The following is a 19095-nucleotide window of genomic DNA, read 5'->3' as shown; positions in this document are numbered from 1 at the left end:
GCCAGTCAAGAGGGCTGCTTTGTCCTGGATGGTGTCAAGCTTCTTAAGTGTTGTGGGAGCTGTACTCATTCAGGCAAGTGGGGAGTATTCCATCACACTCCTGACTTGAGACTTGTAGATGGTGGACAGGCTTGGTGGAGTCAGGAGGTGAGTTACTCATCACAGGATTCCTAGCCTCTGACCTACTCTTGTAGCCGCAGTATTTATATTGCTAGTCCAGTTCAGTTTCTGGTCAATGGTAACCCCCAAGATGTTGATAGAGGGGGGTTCAGTGATGATAATGTCATCGAATGTCAAAGGGTGATAGTTAGATTCTCCCTTATTTGAGATGGTCATACTTGTGTGGTGCGAATGTTACTTGTCACTTGTCAGCCCAAGCCTGGATATTCTCCAGATCTTTCTGCATTTGTGCAAGGGGTGGAGGGAATCCCCACCTGTCAAAGGGCATTCTTTAACGCAATTGCGCGAAAGAGCACACTGCTTCCTGAGGCAAAGTGCTGTCTCAGGGAGTTTAGTGAAAGGTAAGTAAATGCTAAAACTAGAGAAATATTAAAATTATTACCATGTCCCCCTCATGTGACAATGTCACACGAGATGGGACATGTTAATAATAAACACATAAAATATATTAAATTCTTAAAAAACGTAGATGAAACTTCATCCCGCCAGTGGATGAAGTTTCATGAATAATCAGGAGCCTGCTGGGGCTCCTGGCCTGCCCGCCAGCCTTAAGTTTGGACGGGCAGGGTGTTTAATAATGTTAATTAGCCTGTCAATGCCCTCAATTGGCCATTGACAGGTCGGCGGGCGGACAGCTGATTTCGCTGTCCGCCCACATTCGTGAATATTTAAAGGGGCTGGGTTGATGTCGGGGGTTCATCCTAATGTCATCCCGCGTCATTTTCCCCTCGGCGAGCAGGCCCCGCCCCCAAATCGCCGAGGGGAAAATCCTGGCCATAGGGTGGGATTTTCCAGCCCCTCCCGCTGGTGGGACCTTCCAGTCCTGCCAAAGCCGACAGAGACTTAAATGGCTCACTGCATTTGCCACGGTGAACCCGCTGCAGCAGGGCCGGAAAATCCCAGCTATAAGGTAAAGTTACTACTTTGTGCACAATCAGCAATCGAGCCGCAAATTGCTCCCAAAATTGTGCTAGTTTTGAGAAACGTTTTTATTTTCTCGAGTCATCACTCATTTGCATAAGACTGAAAGTTAAATCTGCCATGAACCAGTCTCCACGGCCAGCAAATTGGTATGCATCTGAAAGACAGGTTGCTTTTAGTGTGGCCTCAGTCAAAAGTCAGATTTTTTTTTCTGCAACTGCCAAACATCCTGCACATTTCCAGCAGTTTCCACTCTTACTCCTGACTTGGGTTTATTGATAAAATAATATGTTGAAATACAGATAGGCAACACTTTGCTGTGGCACACATTGAAGTCCCTTGGAGCTTTCTGCAATAGCCACTTCATCCCAACCCTTACAGTTAATTTGTGTTGAAGAGAGTCATTACCTTGCTGTCTGTCAGCTCCATGTCATTGACAATGAACTTGCAAGTAGCGTTGGGTGACACAGCCTCAGTCTGAAGCCAAAAACGAACTTGGCCTTTTTCAAAAACCTCATAGGATAATTCATTTTTCAATGGGATTGCTAAGAGGAAAGGGAAGTAAGATGTTATTTTTAATTGCACAGTCACTATTCAACAAAAAAAAAGCTGAATTGTTTGGATTTTAAAAAAGTTCCACAAGCATTCTCCAGATAGCCTGAGGTTTTAGTGGAAAATTTGTGCAAAACCCAGGAAAATGCAAATAGTGATAAATGCACAATGTTCAACACTAGCAGATGTTCAATATAATCATTCCTGATTAGGAGCTATGATTCTATATAACTCACAATGCATTATTCTTCAGATGAAGTGGAACTGTTTACAGCCTGTTCTTCAAAGGCGTTTGTTGTGAGTAGTCACAGCCTGAAGCTAGTTAATTTCTGAGAGTCATAAAATGTTGAGGAATCAAGTATTGGTTGCTTTCTTTTTTAATAATTCTTAAATGTGGATGTTCACAGAGGGTTTCCTCATTGTTTCATGGCAATTTATTGCTGTTTTATGAATTTGATATTTAGGCCAATCAGAAATAGCAACAGAGCAAGAGCTTGGCTCATCACTATTAGCCCATTGAAAGTGAGCTTCATCTTCCCAAGGCTGGAGCTCATTTCCACGCAGAGCAGGCTCATTGCAGAATCTCTGGAACAAAGCTGAAGCCTGGGGCTAACCATACATTAAATACTGCTGGTACTTCAGCACTTTAAAAGCTGTTTGGAGTTTTAAAAGCAGTGGAAGAACCCTGAAGAGGGAACAGTGGATCTTTCTCTGGGCCTCAGCTACGTTGAGGCCAGAACTTTTATAGTATTTGGGTCCCGCTGACCAGGTCCTTTCCTTTTACCTAATGACATAAGGGGCTTACTACCACTGTCTTAGGGATGGCCGTCATCTTTATCCTGGCACTCTCAGGGATTGACAGAGACAGGAAAATGAGGCAGCTTGCCAGGATCCGCTGGTGAAAATGTGGTGGGAGGCCATGCCATCTAAACTTTCCCTATTTGTCGCTGTTATCCTGCCCAATGTCCAAGTAGAAAATCTGGCCCTAGAATGTATATGTGCTCATACCAGGCATATGTTTTTTATATATACAAACAGGCAAATGTTAAACTGGCTAAATGATTCGCCCTTTCCCCATACTGGTTTCCAGTGGATTTTAATATAGCCACATCTAGTTTGCATTAAATCAGGCTGCTCCTCGAGTTTCAATCCAAGAGTTGGTAACAATTTAATTTAGGAAAGCCCAAAGTTTATGATGCACTAAACTCACAGTCTTGAAGAATGAAAACCTGAACATAAATAACACAAGACATTGTCTTGAGAAAATCCAATGGGTAATTGAGAAAGTGAATAATGAAAGCACCATCGTATCATGTTTCGCAGTAACCTTGCTAGTGAAAGTTCAGCTATACTCACTTGGATGTTTGATCTCATGGCTTAAAGTCATTAAACGTTCCAATTCTGAAAAATAGAAGGCAGGTGGTTTTCATTTTGTGAAGTATTTTATATGATTTAATAATCAAACCCAATACACTGTTTACATTCTATAGGATAGATTTCTCAATTTTTTCCATCTGGATGTTAAGTATTGCACAGATAATAAAGAAACTCTGGTAGGAAGGATTCTGTTAATTAACTTGCAAGCCTCCCAACCAGAATTTCCTTATGAACTCAGCTCTGACCGTATTTATTGCCCAGGCAACAAAGACAAAAATCTACCCTAAGTATTCCAACCAGATACAATGGGGCTGAAATTCCAGTCAGCATGCTTTACCAGCAGGAGGAAGACAATGGGCTCTAAGTGTGTCCATGTCTGAAATTCAAGATCTCTTCCCTTATCTTAAGGACAAAGTCATTTGTATAGTCAAGGTGAACCACCAGACTTTGCATTAGGGCACTGTCAGTCCCCCATCTCATTCTTTTTTTAATTCATTGGTTGTAGACATCACTGGCTAGGCCAGCATTTGCCCATTCCTAATTGCCATTGTTCAGAGGGCATTTAAGAGTCAACCAAATTGCTGAGAGTCTGGAGTCACATGTAGGCCAGACCAGGTAAGGACAGCAGATTCCCTTCCCTAAAAGGACATTTGTGAATCAGATGGGTTTTTATAGCAATTGACATGGTCATCATTAGACTTTTAATTCCAGATTTTTTTTAACTGAAATTCAAATTGCACCATTTGCCGTGGCAAGATTCAAACCCGGGTCTCCAGATCATTACCTTGGGTCCAGTGAAAGTACCGCTACCCCATTGCCTCCCCAAGGCTTGTGTAAGGGAATGATCAACAGAATTCCCAGGGGAGCTCAGGAAATCTCCCCAGACACACTATCTTGAGGTAAGAAAGTCAAGAATGATCAGCTCATTGATATTTCTACTGGGCTATATGGGATCATCCAGTTCCACCGAAAGTCAATGGACTTTTGGCTGGCCTGCCCAATCTCGCACGGTGGAACCTGCCATTACGGGGCCAGAAAATCCTGGCCTGAGGTTTTCCTTAGCATGTTGATCAAGAGGCCCACTCAGATACAGCCTTTCCCTGATCGGGTGTGTGAAAGAATGCATACCTTCCTTTTCTAAAACATAGCTGGAAGAGATGCCATCAGTGTCTGATACTGCCACAGAGTATGTTCCCAAATCAGACATGTCAGGATGCTTAAAGACCAATTTGGACCTAGAAGAGAAAAAAAAAAATTGGATTTTTTTTCTGAAAGTGAATGCTACAGTTTAGCCTTTTTCCCCAATACCCTTTTCTGATGACTGTTTCCATAAGCAGACTGCCTCTCTTCCAAGCTGAACCCATATCTTTTACCCTTTCTACAGTGAGACAGCATAGGCCAGCTCTAACAACTGACCCCCGTCATTGTAAATTGGTCTGGATGCCCATTGTGTATTCTTTCAGTCTAGAAGGTAAGAAAAATTTCTACAGGCTAATCATAAATTATACTTAATTGAAGCTACAATTTAGCAAGGTTCTATACAACAGAGCTGCATTCATATAACTGAGTTGAATGTTTGGTGGTTCTTCCAGCTGACCGTGTTAGGTTTTCCTGTTCCTAGACTCATTGTCTTTCTTGGGCACATAGAAGAGTATCAGGCACTGACAACCAAGAGACTAGATCTGATATTCTGTCCGTAGACTTAAATTGAATGGAAAATAATGTGGTCTGTTATTCTGAAGTGCAATCGTCCCTGACTGATTTTCACTTATGCGCTCCCAGGTGACCTAACACATCCAGATACAGGTAAAGCAAAATCTGGTGGTAAACGTGTGAGCACCGCACATAAAACTCTGTCATTCAGGGTTTAGGTAGTCCCCACTTCCTTCGTCCCACCATTGGTGGCAGTGTCTTCAGCTGTCTAGATTCCAAGCTCTGGAATTCCCTCACTAAACCTCTCTTCATCTTACTCGTCCTTCATGATACTCCTCAACACCTACATTTTTTGCTAAGCTTTTAGTCATCTGTCCTCATTTGGCATGGTGTCAACATTTGTCTGATTACGGTTCCATTAATTGCCTTGGTAAATTTTACCACAGTAAAGGCACTATATAAATGTAAGTTATTGTCGAACTACAAACTAGCAGCCAGCCCTAAGACATTTATTCAACTGATTTCTCTTGACATCAAAACAGTTATTTTGAAGAAGTCAAGCAGCTAAACAGTTAACAGCCTTCATACCTTGATAAACACTGGCTTGTAATAAATTATCTCATTCCTGTTTCTTTCCCCAGTATTCACTGGGTTATCTTTAGGTAACAACAAACAGAGATTACCCATTAGTCTGACCCATTACCATATGATGAACACAAATAACAGAAGTCTATGGCCAGGGTTTCCTGGCCCCACCACCTGTGGTGGGGCCTTATGTGGCAGACCAGCCAAAATTCTATTGACTTCCAGTGGGACCGGTTGATCCCAGTGGCAGGTGGGACCGGAAAATCCTGCCCTATATTTGATACAGGGATCTCGAAATTTTTGGAGCTGAGGGAAGAATGATGTGGTGGGCTGGTCTGCCATTGGGCGGAGCCTAGAGCTACCAAAGTTGCGTCCCTTCTGGACCCATCGCAGATCACAGCATTTTCAGGGGATGATCCACAATACACTTGGCTGAAAATGGATGGTCATGTTACTATGGTATGCACGAGGGATATATGTTGTGTTTCATGCTTAGGCTGTTAGCAGCATTGGACATCAGGGCCGTCTGTGAATCTTTGACAGCCAGTGTTGTTAGGACTGATGTCAGGTAGTTCTTGAACCCTTCCCAGGTGGTTTTGAGCCTTTCAGCATAGCTGAAACAGACAGAAGCAATAAATCAGCTTTTTGGTAATCTCCCTCCCCAAGCCATGCAGGACTGTGGCCACTATTTGGCAAACTATTAGGTGGAATCCTTCCCCACCGCCCCGACCTTGTGTTGCCAACAGTGAGGGTGCTCACCATGAAAATTTAAGGCAGGTAGGCGGGGTGGGGGGTGGGGGGGGTGGGTGGGGGAATGCTCCATTCCACCCCACTCTATCCGCCCCTCTCAAAGCTCCAGAGGGATTATCAGACCAGAGTGTCCATGATCAATCCACTTGTAATTAAGAATGTTTGTATTACAACCAACAACATGCATCTATCATAGAGCAAAGGGAATGCTTAGAAAGATCAGAGATTCAGAGCTAGCTGACAAAATTTCTAACATTTAAGTAACTTTAACCATTTAAAACAATTTAAAATCAATGATCAAAAGAAAAAACAGGGAGACCCTCTACAATGTTGCAATATCTGCAACAGGCTTATGAGTTAGTTACCCTTAGCTCTTCACCAAGGAAAGGAGGCCCAATTTTCCTGACTTCTGCCCTGGGAACTCCCATTTACCAGACACAAAATTTGGAAGAAGTGGAGCAGAGGTAGATTATGCCAGATCCCTGTCTCTTTTCCGTTGATCCAGAGTTCCAGAGCTTTTCTGGGGTTGCAATAAACATGGCCTCAGTGGTGGGATGGATTGAATTTATAGCTTTTCTGTATAGTTCAACACTGCAACATGTAGGCACATCATGAGCCATGAGAGAACTAAATCCAAACCAGGCTCAATCTGGAATAAAATGGAACTGCAATGCAATATGAAAACCATGAGTGCACGGGGAACCAGAGGGCACAGTTTTTAAGCGTTTTGCAAAAGAAGCAAATATGAGGTGAGAATTTTTTTTTTCACACAGTGAGTGGTTGGGGTTTGGAATACATTGCCTCGAATTGTGGTGGAGGCAGGTTCAATTGAGGCATTCACAAGGGCATTGGATGTTTATCTAAGTAGAGACAACATACAGGGTTATGGGGAAAAGGCAGGAGATTGGCATTAAGTTAAAATGCTCAGAGAGCTGGTGCAGACAAGATGGGCTGAATGGCCTCCTTCTACACCGTGACAATAGTGTGTAACAATAGTGTGATAGTGTGAGTCTTGAAAGGAAATTACCCTGGATGTAATGTAACTAAAAATATGCAAAACTACCTACTTTTCACCCTCTGTTTCAATGTGGACTTTCGAGAAGTCAGTTATCTCTTCATAGGCCTTGCCCCAGGCAAATTGGGAGGCATCTGTCATTTCATGGCACTCAAAGTTCAAATAAATATTTCCTTCTGCATCGACACCAGCAGCGATTTCCTTGGTTCCTTAAAGAGTAAGGATAGATACAATATTAATAGAATGCTTATCTAATTAGAAGTATTGTGAAGGGGGAGTATTTTATGTCCAAAATACAATCTCATTTTCTAAAAGAAAACATTCTTACCTGTCATAAGACATTTGAATAGGTTCTTCCCCCACTACATAAGCACTTTGAGTGCTATTAATAATCTAAGGCATCTCATAACACTTTCACTGTAAAGTGCCCTCACATGACTTCAAACTGATCAGCGCTACTCAACCCCATAAAGCCATGTTTTTGGCCGGGAATGCAGATTTCCCAGTACATGGCATGGTTTCCTGGTGCCGGCAAGCTCAAGAGCAGCTCCTTGACTGGTTTCAAAGGCCCCTTTCCACTTCTCACCACTGCACCACTCTTCCCTCGCCACCCCGCCCGCCTCCCCAACCCCCCCCCCACACGCACCACCCCACCACCCACCCCCCCCCTCCCCCCTGCCCCGCCCCCTCCCCTCCCCCATTTGCAACAGAACCATCTTTGACAATAGCATTGAACACATTTCTGGCAAGACTCTAAACGTGGGGAGTATTTTGAATTAAAAGCACTTTCTCTAGTTTCTTTCCTTCTTAAAGGAAGACAAAATATTTAATTCAAATAAGAGCAGTAGCATAACGCAAATCCTGCAATGCCGTGCTGAGATGGCTTGGCACAATAGCCTTTTATATTGCCCTAGTCCGTAAAAAACAATAGCTCATAGTGTACCTGGTCTAGCTTGAATGAGAACTGGTTCAGAAGGCTCAGAAGGCTTGCCCTGACCAGCTGCATTCACTGCATGGACTCTAAAAATGTAGCTCTGTCCTTCCTCTAACTTGGTAACCTGTGAAGATAATGAAATAAAACCAGGTAATCAAACAGAATTAACAAAATGTTTGTTGTTACTTCAATTAAATACAGTTAATGCTCTTGGAGTTAATTCCTTCAAGAAGTGGACATTTGCCTGATGAAAATGGAACTGAAGTTAGTAAGAATAATCATAAACTGTAAACAGCAATGCCATTGCAACCATTGTTTTCTAGTCCGTGAATAGCAAAGCCTGACTGGGCACTGCATTTCCATTGGAGCATATAGAGCAGTAACAGGTCAGCATAATTTCTGTACTGTCTGTCATTCTTAGTGATCCAATCCCTAACCTACAGCAGAGATCTGAAGTAATGGTCAAACCAGGAGCTCACTGCTCTGAAGAAACTATGATTTTGGTCCCCTCAAGTAAACAGTTGGTTAAGACACTGAGTAGTTGAGCATTGCAGAGGAGAAAGATCCAAAGTTTGATCTCCAGTGTTAGTTGATTTCCATTGCAATGCCTGATTTTTAGCAAAGAGATCATCCAGGACTCGCATCCAGGCTTGGTAGAAATATGCATGTGGGTATGTAATCTCTGAATAAAATATGAATTAAAAAATAACCAAAATGAATATTTCATGAAGGGCACATTTCAGAATTATGAAGAGAAATTTGTTTTTCATTGTTGATTTTATCCCCCCCATTTTCTCCTTTCCTTCCCTGAAGCTGATTCATACTAATATATAGTTCCCACGCAGGCAGCCACTGTGATACCTCACCCAAGTGGCCATTCTTCATGTATGAACTTAAACAACAAATTTATTCTGTGATTCTTCTAACCATCATGGCCAAACATGATCCATTTGTCACATGGCAGCCACACATGGAATTCTGGTTAGTGATCAAGAACAGAAACATGGCTAATTTGGTACAGGGGCTTTACAGCTAATTGTAGTATTCCATAGGAAGTTTAAATATTTTAACATCCAAATAAATTGAGGAATTTAACATAATAGCGTGGAATGATTCATTCCTAACCTTCAAGTACCGAGTGGATACCGCTTTCTCCGTCACGGTTTTCCATTCCTCAGAACTTGCTTCACAGATATCCACGGTGTAGCCAGTGATAGGACTACTGCCGGTGAAAATTGGCGCCTTCCATTGGATCACCAGAGAATTGTTTCTTATTTCACAGAATGTCAAGTCATAAGTGGGGCCTGAAAAGTGTATAGAAAATAAGAAAAACACCTTAGTGTTACCCAATGTCGTGACTTCTGGAAGTGTTCTGCAACAAACAAAGTGATGGCCAAAGTTAAAAGTAAGTCCAGGTGAAGACTTGGCAGTGATGTCTACATTTCATGTTACAAAAATATCTCTGCCATTAGAGAGCTGGGTTTTTTTTTTAAACCTTGATTGTTCCTTTGCTCTATTTGATTGCCCAGGCATAATGCTTACAGGAAAATTGGGTGGAAGATGTGTTTACCTCAGCATGTCTTAAAGCAAGCTACAACAAATGAAGTGCTTTTCAACTGTAGTCGTCATTATATTGTCAACATGTATGGGCAGACCCATGGCAGAGTAGTGACCTCAAGTTTCCGCCCATGCTTGCCAAATGTACATTTTGGATTGAAAGGGGCTGGAGTATCCAGGCCCATTCTTTCTTCAGGACAGTGGGCTTCACCCCTGTGCACAGATCCAAAAAAATATAGGCTGGACTCTATGCTGAGGGCGAGCTCCCCACTTCCCAACATAAATGTCAGGGCCGAGTCTGCCTCTGCTTAGCCAGTTCATCCCACTTTAATTTTTTTGGGTGACGGCCCTTTAATTAGAATGAGTTGGGACTTCTGTCCGTCTCCAGGAGGAAGCAACGCCTCAGAGCTGCCGGCCAATCGGTGGATGGCACCTCTGCACACCGGCAATGCCAGCAGAAGTGGTGGCCACTGCTGGTGCTGCAGGTAGGCGGCATTCAGGTACACCCAGGGTCTCGCTGGGGCCAGGCTGACAGGCTCCGGTAAGGGAGAGGAGTGGGGACATGCTAAACGGGCAGGGAGGAGGATTAACTATGGGGGGGGGGGGGGGGGCACAGAGCCAACACTGTAGGGTGTAGGACTCCAAATGGCACTGGAGGCTTGAAAGGAGAAACACCCGCTTTCAGTGACTAGTAGCCTGCAGGATTAAACCTGCCGGGCTATAAGGGTGCCAGCCTCTCTTGCCGCCTGTTAGTTCGGAATGGGTGGTATGAGACTCTTAAGTGGGCATTAATTGCCTACTTAAGGGCCTCAATTGGGCTATGTGTGGGTGGACCACCCAATGCCTCTTACACTGCCTGTAAAATCATTGTGGGGTGGGCACAATGACACGACCCCCTCATTTACAGATTCACCAACCTGTTTTCCTGCCCTCGGGTGGCCCATAAAATTCAGCCTTTTGCCTTTGGGGGCTGTCTTACTTTCCATATTTTTAGTTCACACGCTTTCACAGTGAAACCAACACTAAATAATCCACACACTAACAAGCCTCAGCCACCACTGTTAGTGACACACAAGAGCAGCTGTTTCATTGCAATGTTAGCACTGCGGTTCCAAAATAAACACTTCTGCCTCAAGATTTTGCAGAGGTTCCAAGAGCATCTGCAGAAACCCTGGAGAAATGGTGGAAATGGCAAAAGGTGTCCATTTACCCCACTTGGCTTGGATTTACTCTGATCTTCTTTGAATTTAAGTTAGGAATCTGAGAAAACCACATGCTACTTTAGGACCTTAGCGTACATTTTCAAATAAAAATTAAAGCTACATCTTGCCTATTGTCGGTACCCTTTCCTTTCCCCAATTCCTTCCAACCATTCTCTCTTTTCAATCCTCTTATTCTCTCTGGTCGATATTTATATCATAGACTTGCAGAGATTTCAGTGTATGCCATTCAGCCCATCTGTGCCACACCTCTTCAACAGGATCTATTCCCATTTCCCCGCTCTTTCCATGTATCCTTATAACTCTTCCTTTTCGAGTATTTATCCAATTCCTCTTTAAACAATACTTTGTTCTCTGCTTTAATAGACACTTTGGATAAAGCGAGCTCGAATATCTCACTAATTGAAAATTTCTTCTGTTCTGCTCTTCACTCACAATATTACCAATTCACCAGCTAATGGAAACATCTTTCACTATTTCAAGATTCACATTCTCAAAATCTTTCACAATTCTGAAAACTTCTATCATATAATTTCAATAGTATTTAACGCTACCTATTATATCATTTGACCTTTTTGTACCATTTCACCCCTACACAAAAAAATAGCCATGGTATGTTTTACTTGCTGTGTTTAATTTTTGCCATCAATTTTAGAATTTAAAAATAAAATTATTCAGTGGCTGAAAACTCTCCTTAAGACTTACTATCAGCCAATTAAGAACACATACATCAAAGTTTTTGACTTCAGCACATTGTAAATGTGACCATGTTGTTCTTTGACATGTGGAAGCTCATCACAGTGCCTGGACGAGTAAGTGTGTCCATAACACTGAAATGATGTGCAGCGGTCTATGCAAAAGTAGTAGATTCCACCCTCACCACTTTCCACCATTATATAGATTGCATATTCATGCAGAACTTACTTTCCAATATCAGAATCTTTGGCTCGAGAATTCCGGGAGAATCACTCCACCAGTGCAAGTGCAGTAGAGTGGAATCTCCACCCACTCTAGCCCCAACCCAATACTTTGTCCTCAGTTCCCAAGATCATTTGCATGTATGGGGCAAACCATCACTGCCTGCATCATCAGCATCTGCCCCAGTCCACGCTTGTAAGGCTGAGCAACACACAGGCACTCCGCCTGAGGTCCTCCAAGGGTCCAAACAGGGCCCAAGAAATTTTTGAAGTATCCAGTTCCATAAGGAACCATTTTACCTCCAGGCAAGATAATCAATCTTCTCCGGGATCAATCGCTTTCAGAAGGCCTCAATGGGGCTAGGTGTCAGCTCACATATGTTCCACTGAGGCCTTTCAAAGGGGTAAAGGCAGATATCTCAAAGCAGCTCAAGCACGTACTCCCAGCATGTCCCCTTGAACATTTGCTCTTGGCTCTCCACCACCGGAATATAAAGAACCATCTGAATGGGGCAAACCCCAGCCTAGTCCGTTTTGATCCTCAACTTCCTACCTTCCTCTGCCCCAGACTGAAATTAGGATTTCAATTTTTCCAGGCCCAGACATCTTGAGGCCAATGTCATTAAAGCTGGCACAAACTCTTTCAAATCTGGTTACAAATGGACATATACTCCTCGTCTGAGTGGCTAGTCTGCACCGGGAGTGGCTTGTGTTAGTGATGATGTGCTGCTGGTAATTCTGTTACCTGGTTCTGGCATAGTCCATGCTTCACATCTGAAAGGCCGACTGGAGTCTGAAGGGATGCCGATACCACCCAGGTTCACAGCACTGACTTTAAACTCATAGAAAGAGCCTTCTTTCAGATTTTCAATCTTTCAATGAACAACAAAAGAAAGAATGCATCAACATTGCTACCACCAGGGATTGTAGCAGAAGACCTCAAACAGCTTAAAAGAAATGGATGCTGTTGTGAGTGTTGCTATCTCCAAACAAATTAATTAATTAATTTTGACAGGGGTTTTCCAAATTATCTGCCATAAATTTGGCACCAGATCCACAGGAATTTTGGAGAAATGACATAGGTGGGGAATTCATAGGGAGAGCCCTTAAAGAAATTCAACCCTGTTGTGTTTTACTCCAGTCCCTGATTCTGGTATGTCTTAGTGGCTTGGAATCACAATCACAATAACATCACTTTGATATGGGGGAGGTGGGGGCAACCAAGCTCATAAGACATTGCAGAGGAAAAGGCTCATCCTTGATGGAACAAGAAAGCAAGGGAAGTGAGGAGTAAATTGAGAAGCTGGAGCTGCTCAGCCTAGGATAGAAATAGAGCGGAACTTATAAAAAAAATACGTGACCTACTAAACGGGATAGAAAAAGTCAACCCAAGGCCACATTTTTGCAAGAGGCCATATATCCAGAGTTGGGAAAAATAACTTTAGGGCAGACATTGGGAAGTTTTCTTCACACAGAGGGTGTCCAATAGTTGAACTCTGTAATTACCAGGAAGAATAATGATTCCAAAATGCTGGATTCAGTTGGATGCTGTAACAAGAAATTGCAGCTTGTAATCTGTAAGGATGAGATGAAATCATTTGAAAAGCCTTCATCAGAATTCCTCTTGGAATTCTTCCCTAACTGGAAAATCCTGCTCTCAACGAGATTAAATATACTTATGAAAAAGTGATTGATGAGGGGCGGGGGGTGTCGGTGGGGCTTTCAATGTCAGCTCAAATATTCCTGGTTTTCAGAGAATGCAGAATACCAATGTGCTAATCACTTAAATACTCTGAGACAGTGAGGCTAATTTTCCTGGGTGCCAAAGGACACGAGGAAGGAGTAGATCTTTGCATCACTCACATTGCCCAGGGTTTCTGAGGCTTTCTTCTAGAGTAAAACAGGACCTGAGCTTGACTCTTAACGGCTGACTCTCAATTTCTTCTTCTATCAGTGGTTAGGTGGCATTGGGCATTTTTCCAATGGCACCTCCAACCTTCATTTGATTAGGGATTCTGGTGGAGCCAGAATTTCGTGAGTTTTTTCAGACTGTTTTTAATTTTTAGGCCTTTGACTATGGTTCTCCAATACTGGACTGCGGCAGCGCTTTGGTTTCTGCTCCTCAAGGCCTGCAAAACCCAGCTACAGACATGATAGTGACCTAGCTCATTAAATCAGGTGAACCTGGATTTAGGCAGGTGTTAGAATATGTTTGTCCAGGGTCCAGACAGAGAAAGGCCAGGAAAATCCATTCCATTGTGTTGCTCCAAAATGCACTGTACAAAGTATTTATCAATCCAGTTTTAAATGATTTGAAAGTCAGGTTACTGATTCACTTTAACCTTTCCTAATGTTTACAGGGAACGTGGGATGTAAGCACCCCTTATTATAGAAAGGCCAAAATGAGTCAATGCCTTTATCATAAGAGAAGGAGGGTACAATTCAATTGTGAGGCAGGGATACAAATCCAGCTGTAATGGATTGGCATCGTATTATCAAATTCACTCAATATCCTTTCCAGTTACATCAACAAAAAGAAAAAGATCGGGTTGAGCAAGTGTATCCAGCAAATCCACTGCTGCCCATTTTGGGCCTTATAAAAGTTGAATTTTAACCCTGTTGAGAAGGTGGTGGCATAATGGCATTGTTACCGGCCTGGTATTCCACAGACCCAAGGTAATGCTCAAGGGACCCAGGTTCAAATTCTACCACAGCAGATAGTGAAATTTGAATTTAATTAAAAGTCTGATGATGACCTGGAAACCATTGCCAATTGTCTGGTTCACTAATGTTCTTTAGGGGAGGAAATCTACCATCTGGCCTACATGTGATTCCAGACCCACAGCGGTGTGGCTGACACATAAATGCCCTCTGAACAAGGGCAATTAGGGATGGGCAATAAATGCTGGCCTTGCCAGCAATGCCTATATCCCATGAACGAATAAAAAAAGGTAGTAATAGGCAATAGTTATGCTGATCCTATCAGGCACAAGGGAAAGTGCATAATAGCAAGTTAACATACATAAGATGGGTAAGATTTCATCTTCACTCCCTCAAGATCACGTGGGAGAGATTAGGCAGGAAGGGTTGTACACCTATAATGGAGCTGTTCAATTTTTATACCATTCATTTAAAATGACAGCAAAACAGATATTCTCCATTATGTGTGTACAATGCTTACTGCACAATTTTTCTCTTTGCACTCCACCCAGTTAATGCTTACTGACTGGGAAAGTTATTGCTGATAATATAGTTTTAGAATGTTTTAAGTATCAGAGTGGCACACTCTAACAGGAAGGAACCATATTTCCTTAACTCCAACTACATATATTTCAAAAGTTCCATTCTGTGTGATTTACAACCAGGTTTGCAATATTTTACATTTGGTGACTGGCTAGTGGAGACAAAGGAAAGCTCTTCATGTTTGTAGGAAAATTGTTTCTCTTTGTAGAAATATTAAACATAACACTAACCTTGTAAACTCTTCCAGTGATTGGTTTGATGTTGCTTTCATGCCAGTGTAGGTCAGTGACTTCACGATGATCCATGTAGTATCCAGTGACATCTGAGCCACCAGTAAACCGTGGTATCTTCCAGCCCAGTGTCATGGAGTTATTTGTGCAGTCTAGGAGAGTTATCCCATAAGGCGATGATGGGGCAGCTATGGGGAGATAAAAATTGCAGAAGGTAAATCCTGACTCCATCTAGTAAGTCCTAAAGACTTTAAAATGATCAGTCTTTTCTTGGCTGAAATTGTGATACAATTGGCCAATTAAAGTACAAGAGTAATTAGTACATTTTTGAATAGGCCAAACATACTTGATAAGTAACATGTAATCTTGTATAGCTAACATTTGATTTTTTGAATATCATTACATGACTGTCGCCACTAGTGCTACTTAAATAGAATGATACAGAACCGATAAGCTCAATTATACTGTTGGCTGTGCATTACCGTCCTGCTAAGAAACCCGAACACTCATCTGCTCGCAGGTGTCCACGGATCCTTTAGATGTCAGAAGAATGAGACAATAGGTCTCTGCTAGCTTTAAAAGGATTAACAGTAACTTTAAAAGTTTGCTTTTAAATTTCACTTTGCAGCCAAAATAGTGTTGGGGCTTTCACCTCTGGGATAAATTTCAAATTGCTTTCTAAAATATGAAGCATCATGAGCTTGGCAGTTCACACCTGAGTTTTGTGTTGATGCAAAACCAATCAGTGGAGGTTATACAGATAACTGACATCTACAAAGCATTCAACAACAGTAACTAATAACTACTTCACAAGAAACGTTGGATCTGAGTTCAATCATCACATTGTCTGTGAGAATTAAAAATAAGTTGCTCCACAGTTGGAGCACAGGTGCTTTAGGCTTAATAGGGAGTGAGTATTAAATTGTGTTCATATGCTGGTAACATATTGAGAATGTTAATATGTTGATCCACTAAAGAACAAAATGGTACTTTAAAGTGTCGTTAGCCAAGAATAAACATGACTGATTGCTTTACACATGCTCCAGTACCTACCATGAGGAATACCTCCTCCTAAAATAGTCACAAAGAAAGTTATTTAGATACAGCAAAGAATTAACATCCATCCTGTTAAAAATTAATTCAATGGCACCTAATCATTGAAAATATTTTTGACAAATATAGCAGATATTTGCTTAATGTATTCATATAACATTGCCATCCACTATCTTACTGAAGGTGTTCATGCCTCCATTAAAATAGCTGACAGTAGAATGACATATGAATAATCTAAGTTTTCAGCCTTTAGCAACCAAAGTAAATTCTATATTTTGACTACTCTTCAGCTATAAGTCACAGAAGTTGACAAGACCCTGTCTCCAATTTATGTCTGAAGATCATTCAAAATGTGGAAAATGAGATGTTAATACCTCTGTAAAATTAAAATAAGAACTTGACTTCTAATTTGATGGACATTAAGTCAATTTTACCAGAATATTCAAATGCAAAACATGCCAGGATAACATTGATATACTCTATTTGCTAAAATTACATAAGGAAAAACATGACACGAAATGGCACTGCCATCTCCTGGACCAACATTTTATAAGCAATCAGTGTTGCTGCCTGTCTCTTCAGGATTTTTATTATTATTAGAATTGTACTGATTCCATCCTCAATATGGTAACTACCCTTCAAAGGATCTCTTCCCAATGCCATATGTCTCAACCTCCAGGGACACAGATCCTAAAAGTCGAAGACAAATGCCCCAAAATGAAGTTAGATTGTGAATATTCAAATAACCTATTGAGAAATTGTACTGTTATTTCCGGACATTGTTATGTTTTCCACAATACAAATTATGGAAACATTGGTTTCATATGTGTTTAAAATGTTTTTTCGTGTTTCCCAGTGAGGGATGAGATAAAGCTTAAAACTTAAACTATGTACAAGGCTGTTACTATCTCTAACTGAGAAGTGTGAGACAACAAATACTTTGGGTAGAATCATTGCAGATTTGCACTAAGTGCGGTAACGGGCGTGAGAATAAGTTTTACCCACCAGCTGCAGTGGCGGGTTTTGCGCCATATCATCCCCTTCCTGCCTGTCAAATTATGCAGTCACGGGAAACATGTTGGATTGCTGGCGGGTGGCTCCTGTTGGCCTGCCACACCATTACCTCACCGCTTCCTCATGCTGGGCACCTTATTTAAAATGCGGTCGTGAATACAATTGTCAATGCTTGCAGTCCAGGGCTGCTCCGGTGAAGACATGGCCCCAAAAGCCATGCCCTCCCGATTCATTGACGCACCCCTGGGATGTCTTCTGGATGCTGTGGAGGCCCGCTGTGATGTCCTCTACTCCGGCTTGAGAGGAGCTGGTAGGGTTGGTCAGTGCCAACGCTGCACACAAGAGGTCAGGCATCCAGTACAGAAAACGGATGAATGATCTCATTTTGCCGCCAGTGTAAGGCAACCATTTCATCAATCTCAACTCACCCACTCACAAGCCTATCACACATTCACTGGCATCTCACTCACTGCCAGCTCAAGGGACATCATCATTCACTCTCTCACACACACCCTCACATCTCCATCTGGCCTCATTCCCTCTGGAGACTGCCTCCTCATTCTATCCATGGCTCCACTCAACACACGCATGCTTGGCAACCTTCTCATTTGGCCTCGCTCACACTATCTCCATTGGTCTTTATGCAGGACAAGATTGCGCACAATCAACAGGAGAGGTGTCAGACCGGGGGTGTGGAGTGCTGGACATCAAGGTCTGCATTCTGTTTGAGAGTTGTGCATTGGAGCTGGCCGGAGGGGACGTTGGCCATTCCTGCGTCTTCAGTATGGTCAGCGACAAACATCCATGTGAGGATCCTGCACCACATCATCCCTCTCTCAAAGCTATCCTGAGTCCACTGTTCTGTGTTCAACGTGGCTGCACTAATAATCTCCACTTTTTGTCCTAGTCACATCTGACATGTCACCCTCAGGCAATCTTGAGCTCGACACCAGTGTTGAGAGCACATTGGATGAGGACCCTCAGGGCAGCACCATTGAAGACCCTCATGGCGCTCACCCACACCCTCCACCAGTACAGTGACACACACCCCAGTGAGACCTACATCTAGATTGGCCTCAGGATCACAACCTGGTGAGCACAGCACACAACCTGTTCCACAGCAGGTGGAGGCAGGGACAACCTTGGTTAACAGCACTCATAGGATTGCTGGAGACAAGGAATTTGCTGAGTCGAAGTCAGATGACGAGCCTCTGGACTCGGTCCTCAATCAGTTGGTGGAACTGTAGCAACAATCACGGGAACATCAGGAAAGGATGTCTGGTGCGCTCCTCGGGTTGCAAGGGACGATGGAGGAGTCTATCCACCTTCAGTCCGGGGTAATAGTGCTGCCATGCTGATGCAGCGAGGTCAACACTGGCAGGATGGCATTGCCATCGAGACATTGGTCCTGCGCGTGCTGAACTCCATCGCTGATGCCATGGTTGGCCTCCAAAAGGAGGATGCGGTGCAGCTTGATCTCACTCCAGCTTCCCCTTCTCCTCAAGGAGTCCACCAGGGGCTATCTGGCACTCATAGGGAGGAGGACTAGCAGCTCAACACCTCGTGGCCGGCCACCAAGGTGACTCCAGGAATGTCTTCCAATCCGAGTCCCCTCTTCCTGTGACTCCCCACAGCTCCAGCTCTACAGGCTGAGGAAGGTGCAGCTGGCCCACAGCAGGACTCCCAAGCAGACTGGGGTCCTCCATGTCTCAGCCCTCCAGAGAACACCTGCCAAGGTCATCACAGACAGGGTGCAGTAGGCTGCCTCCACCTCCACTGTGGATGCCCAGGAGTACTAAGACATAACGGCAGGGTTGGGAGGGTTAAGAAGATGTAGTTGCACAGCGTGGGCTGTGCTAATCACTTGTACATAAAGTTCACTGTTGAAAATAAA

At 43.0% G+C, this 19095-nt stretch overlaps 1 protein-coding gene across 4 annotated transcripts in view; it reads right to left on the bottom strand.

Annotated features, from left to right (window-relative positions):
* myom2b (myomesin 2b) overlaps window positions 1-19095 on the bottom strand; it is a 181008-nt gene that overhangs the window by 81614 nt on the left and 80299 nt on the right. For 2 of the 4 annotated variants that reach the window (XM_041187577.1, XM_041187581.1), the window contains exons 18-26: window positions 16188-16205; window positions 15135-15322; window positions 12407-12533; window positions 9093-9271; window positions 7977-8091; window positions 7086-7242; window positions 4159-4265; window positions 3010-3054; window positions 1510-1646 (exon numbers count right to left, since the gene is read on the bottom strand). In XM_041187577.1, the coding sequence (XP_041043511.1) occupies window positions 1510-1646; window positions 3010-3054; window positions 4159-4265; window positions 7086-7242; window positions 7977-8091; window positions 9093-9271; window positions 12407-12533; window positions 15135-15322; window positions 16188-16205 (1073 nt within the window). The remainder of the gene's footprint in view (window positions 1-1509; window positions 1647-3009; window positions 3055-4158; window positions 4266-7085; window positions 7243-7976; window positions 8092-9092; window positions 9272-12406; window positions 12534-15134; window positions 15323-16187; window positions 16206-19095) is intronic. The other 2 variants (XM_041187578.1, XM_041187579.1) reach the window with 1 other exon arrangement.

The sequence above is a fragment of the Carcharodon carcharias genome, chromosome 5 (assembly GCF_017639515.1).
Source record: "Carcharodon carcharias isolate sCarCar2 chromosome 5, sCarCar2.pri, whole genome shotgun sequence".
Classification (NCBI taxonomy): Eukaryota; Metazoa; Chordata; class Chondrichthyes; order Lamniformes; family Lamnidae; genus Carcharodon; species Carcharodon carcharias.
The sequence above is the reverse complement of the archived record's forward strand: the minus strand, read 5'-3'. Positions and strand labels throughout refer to the sequence as shown.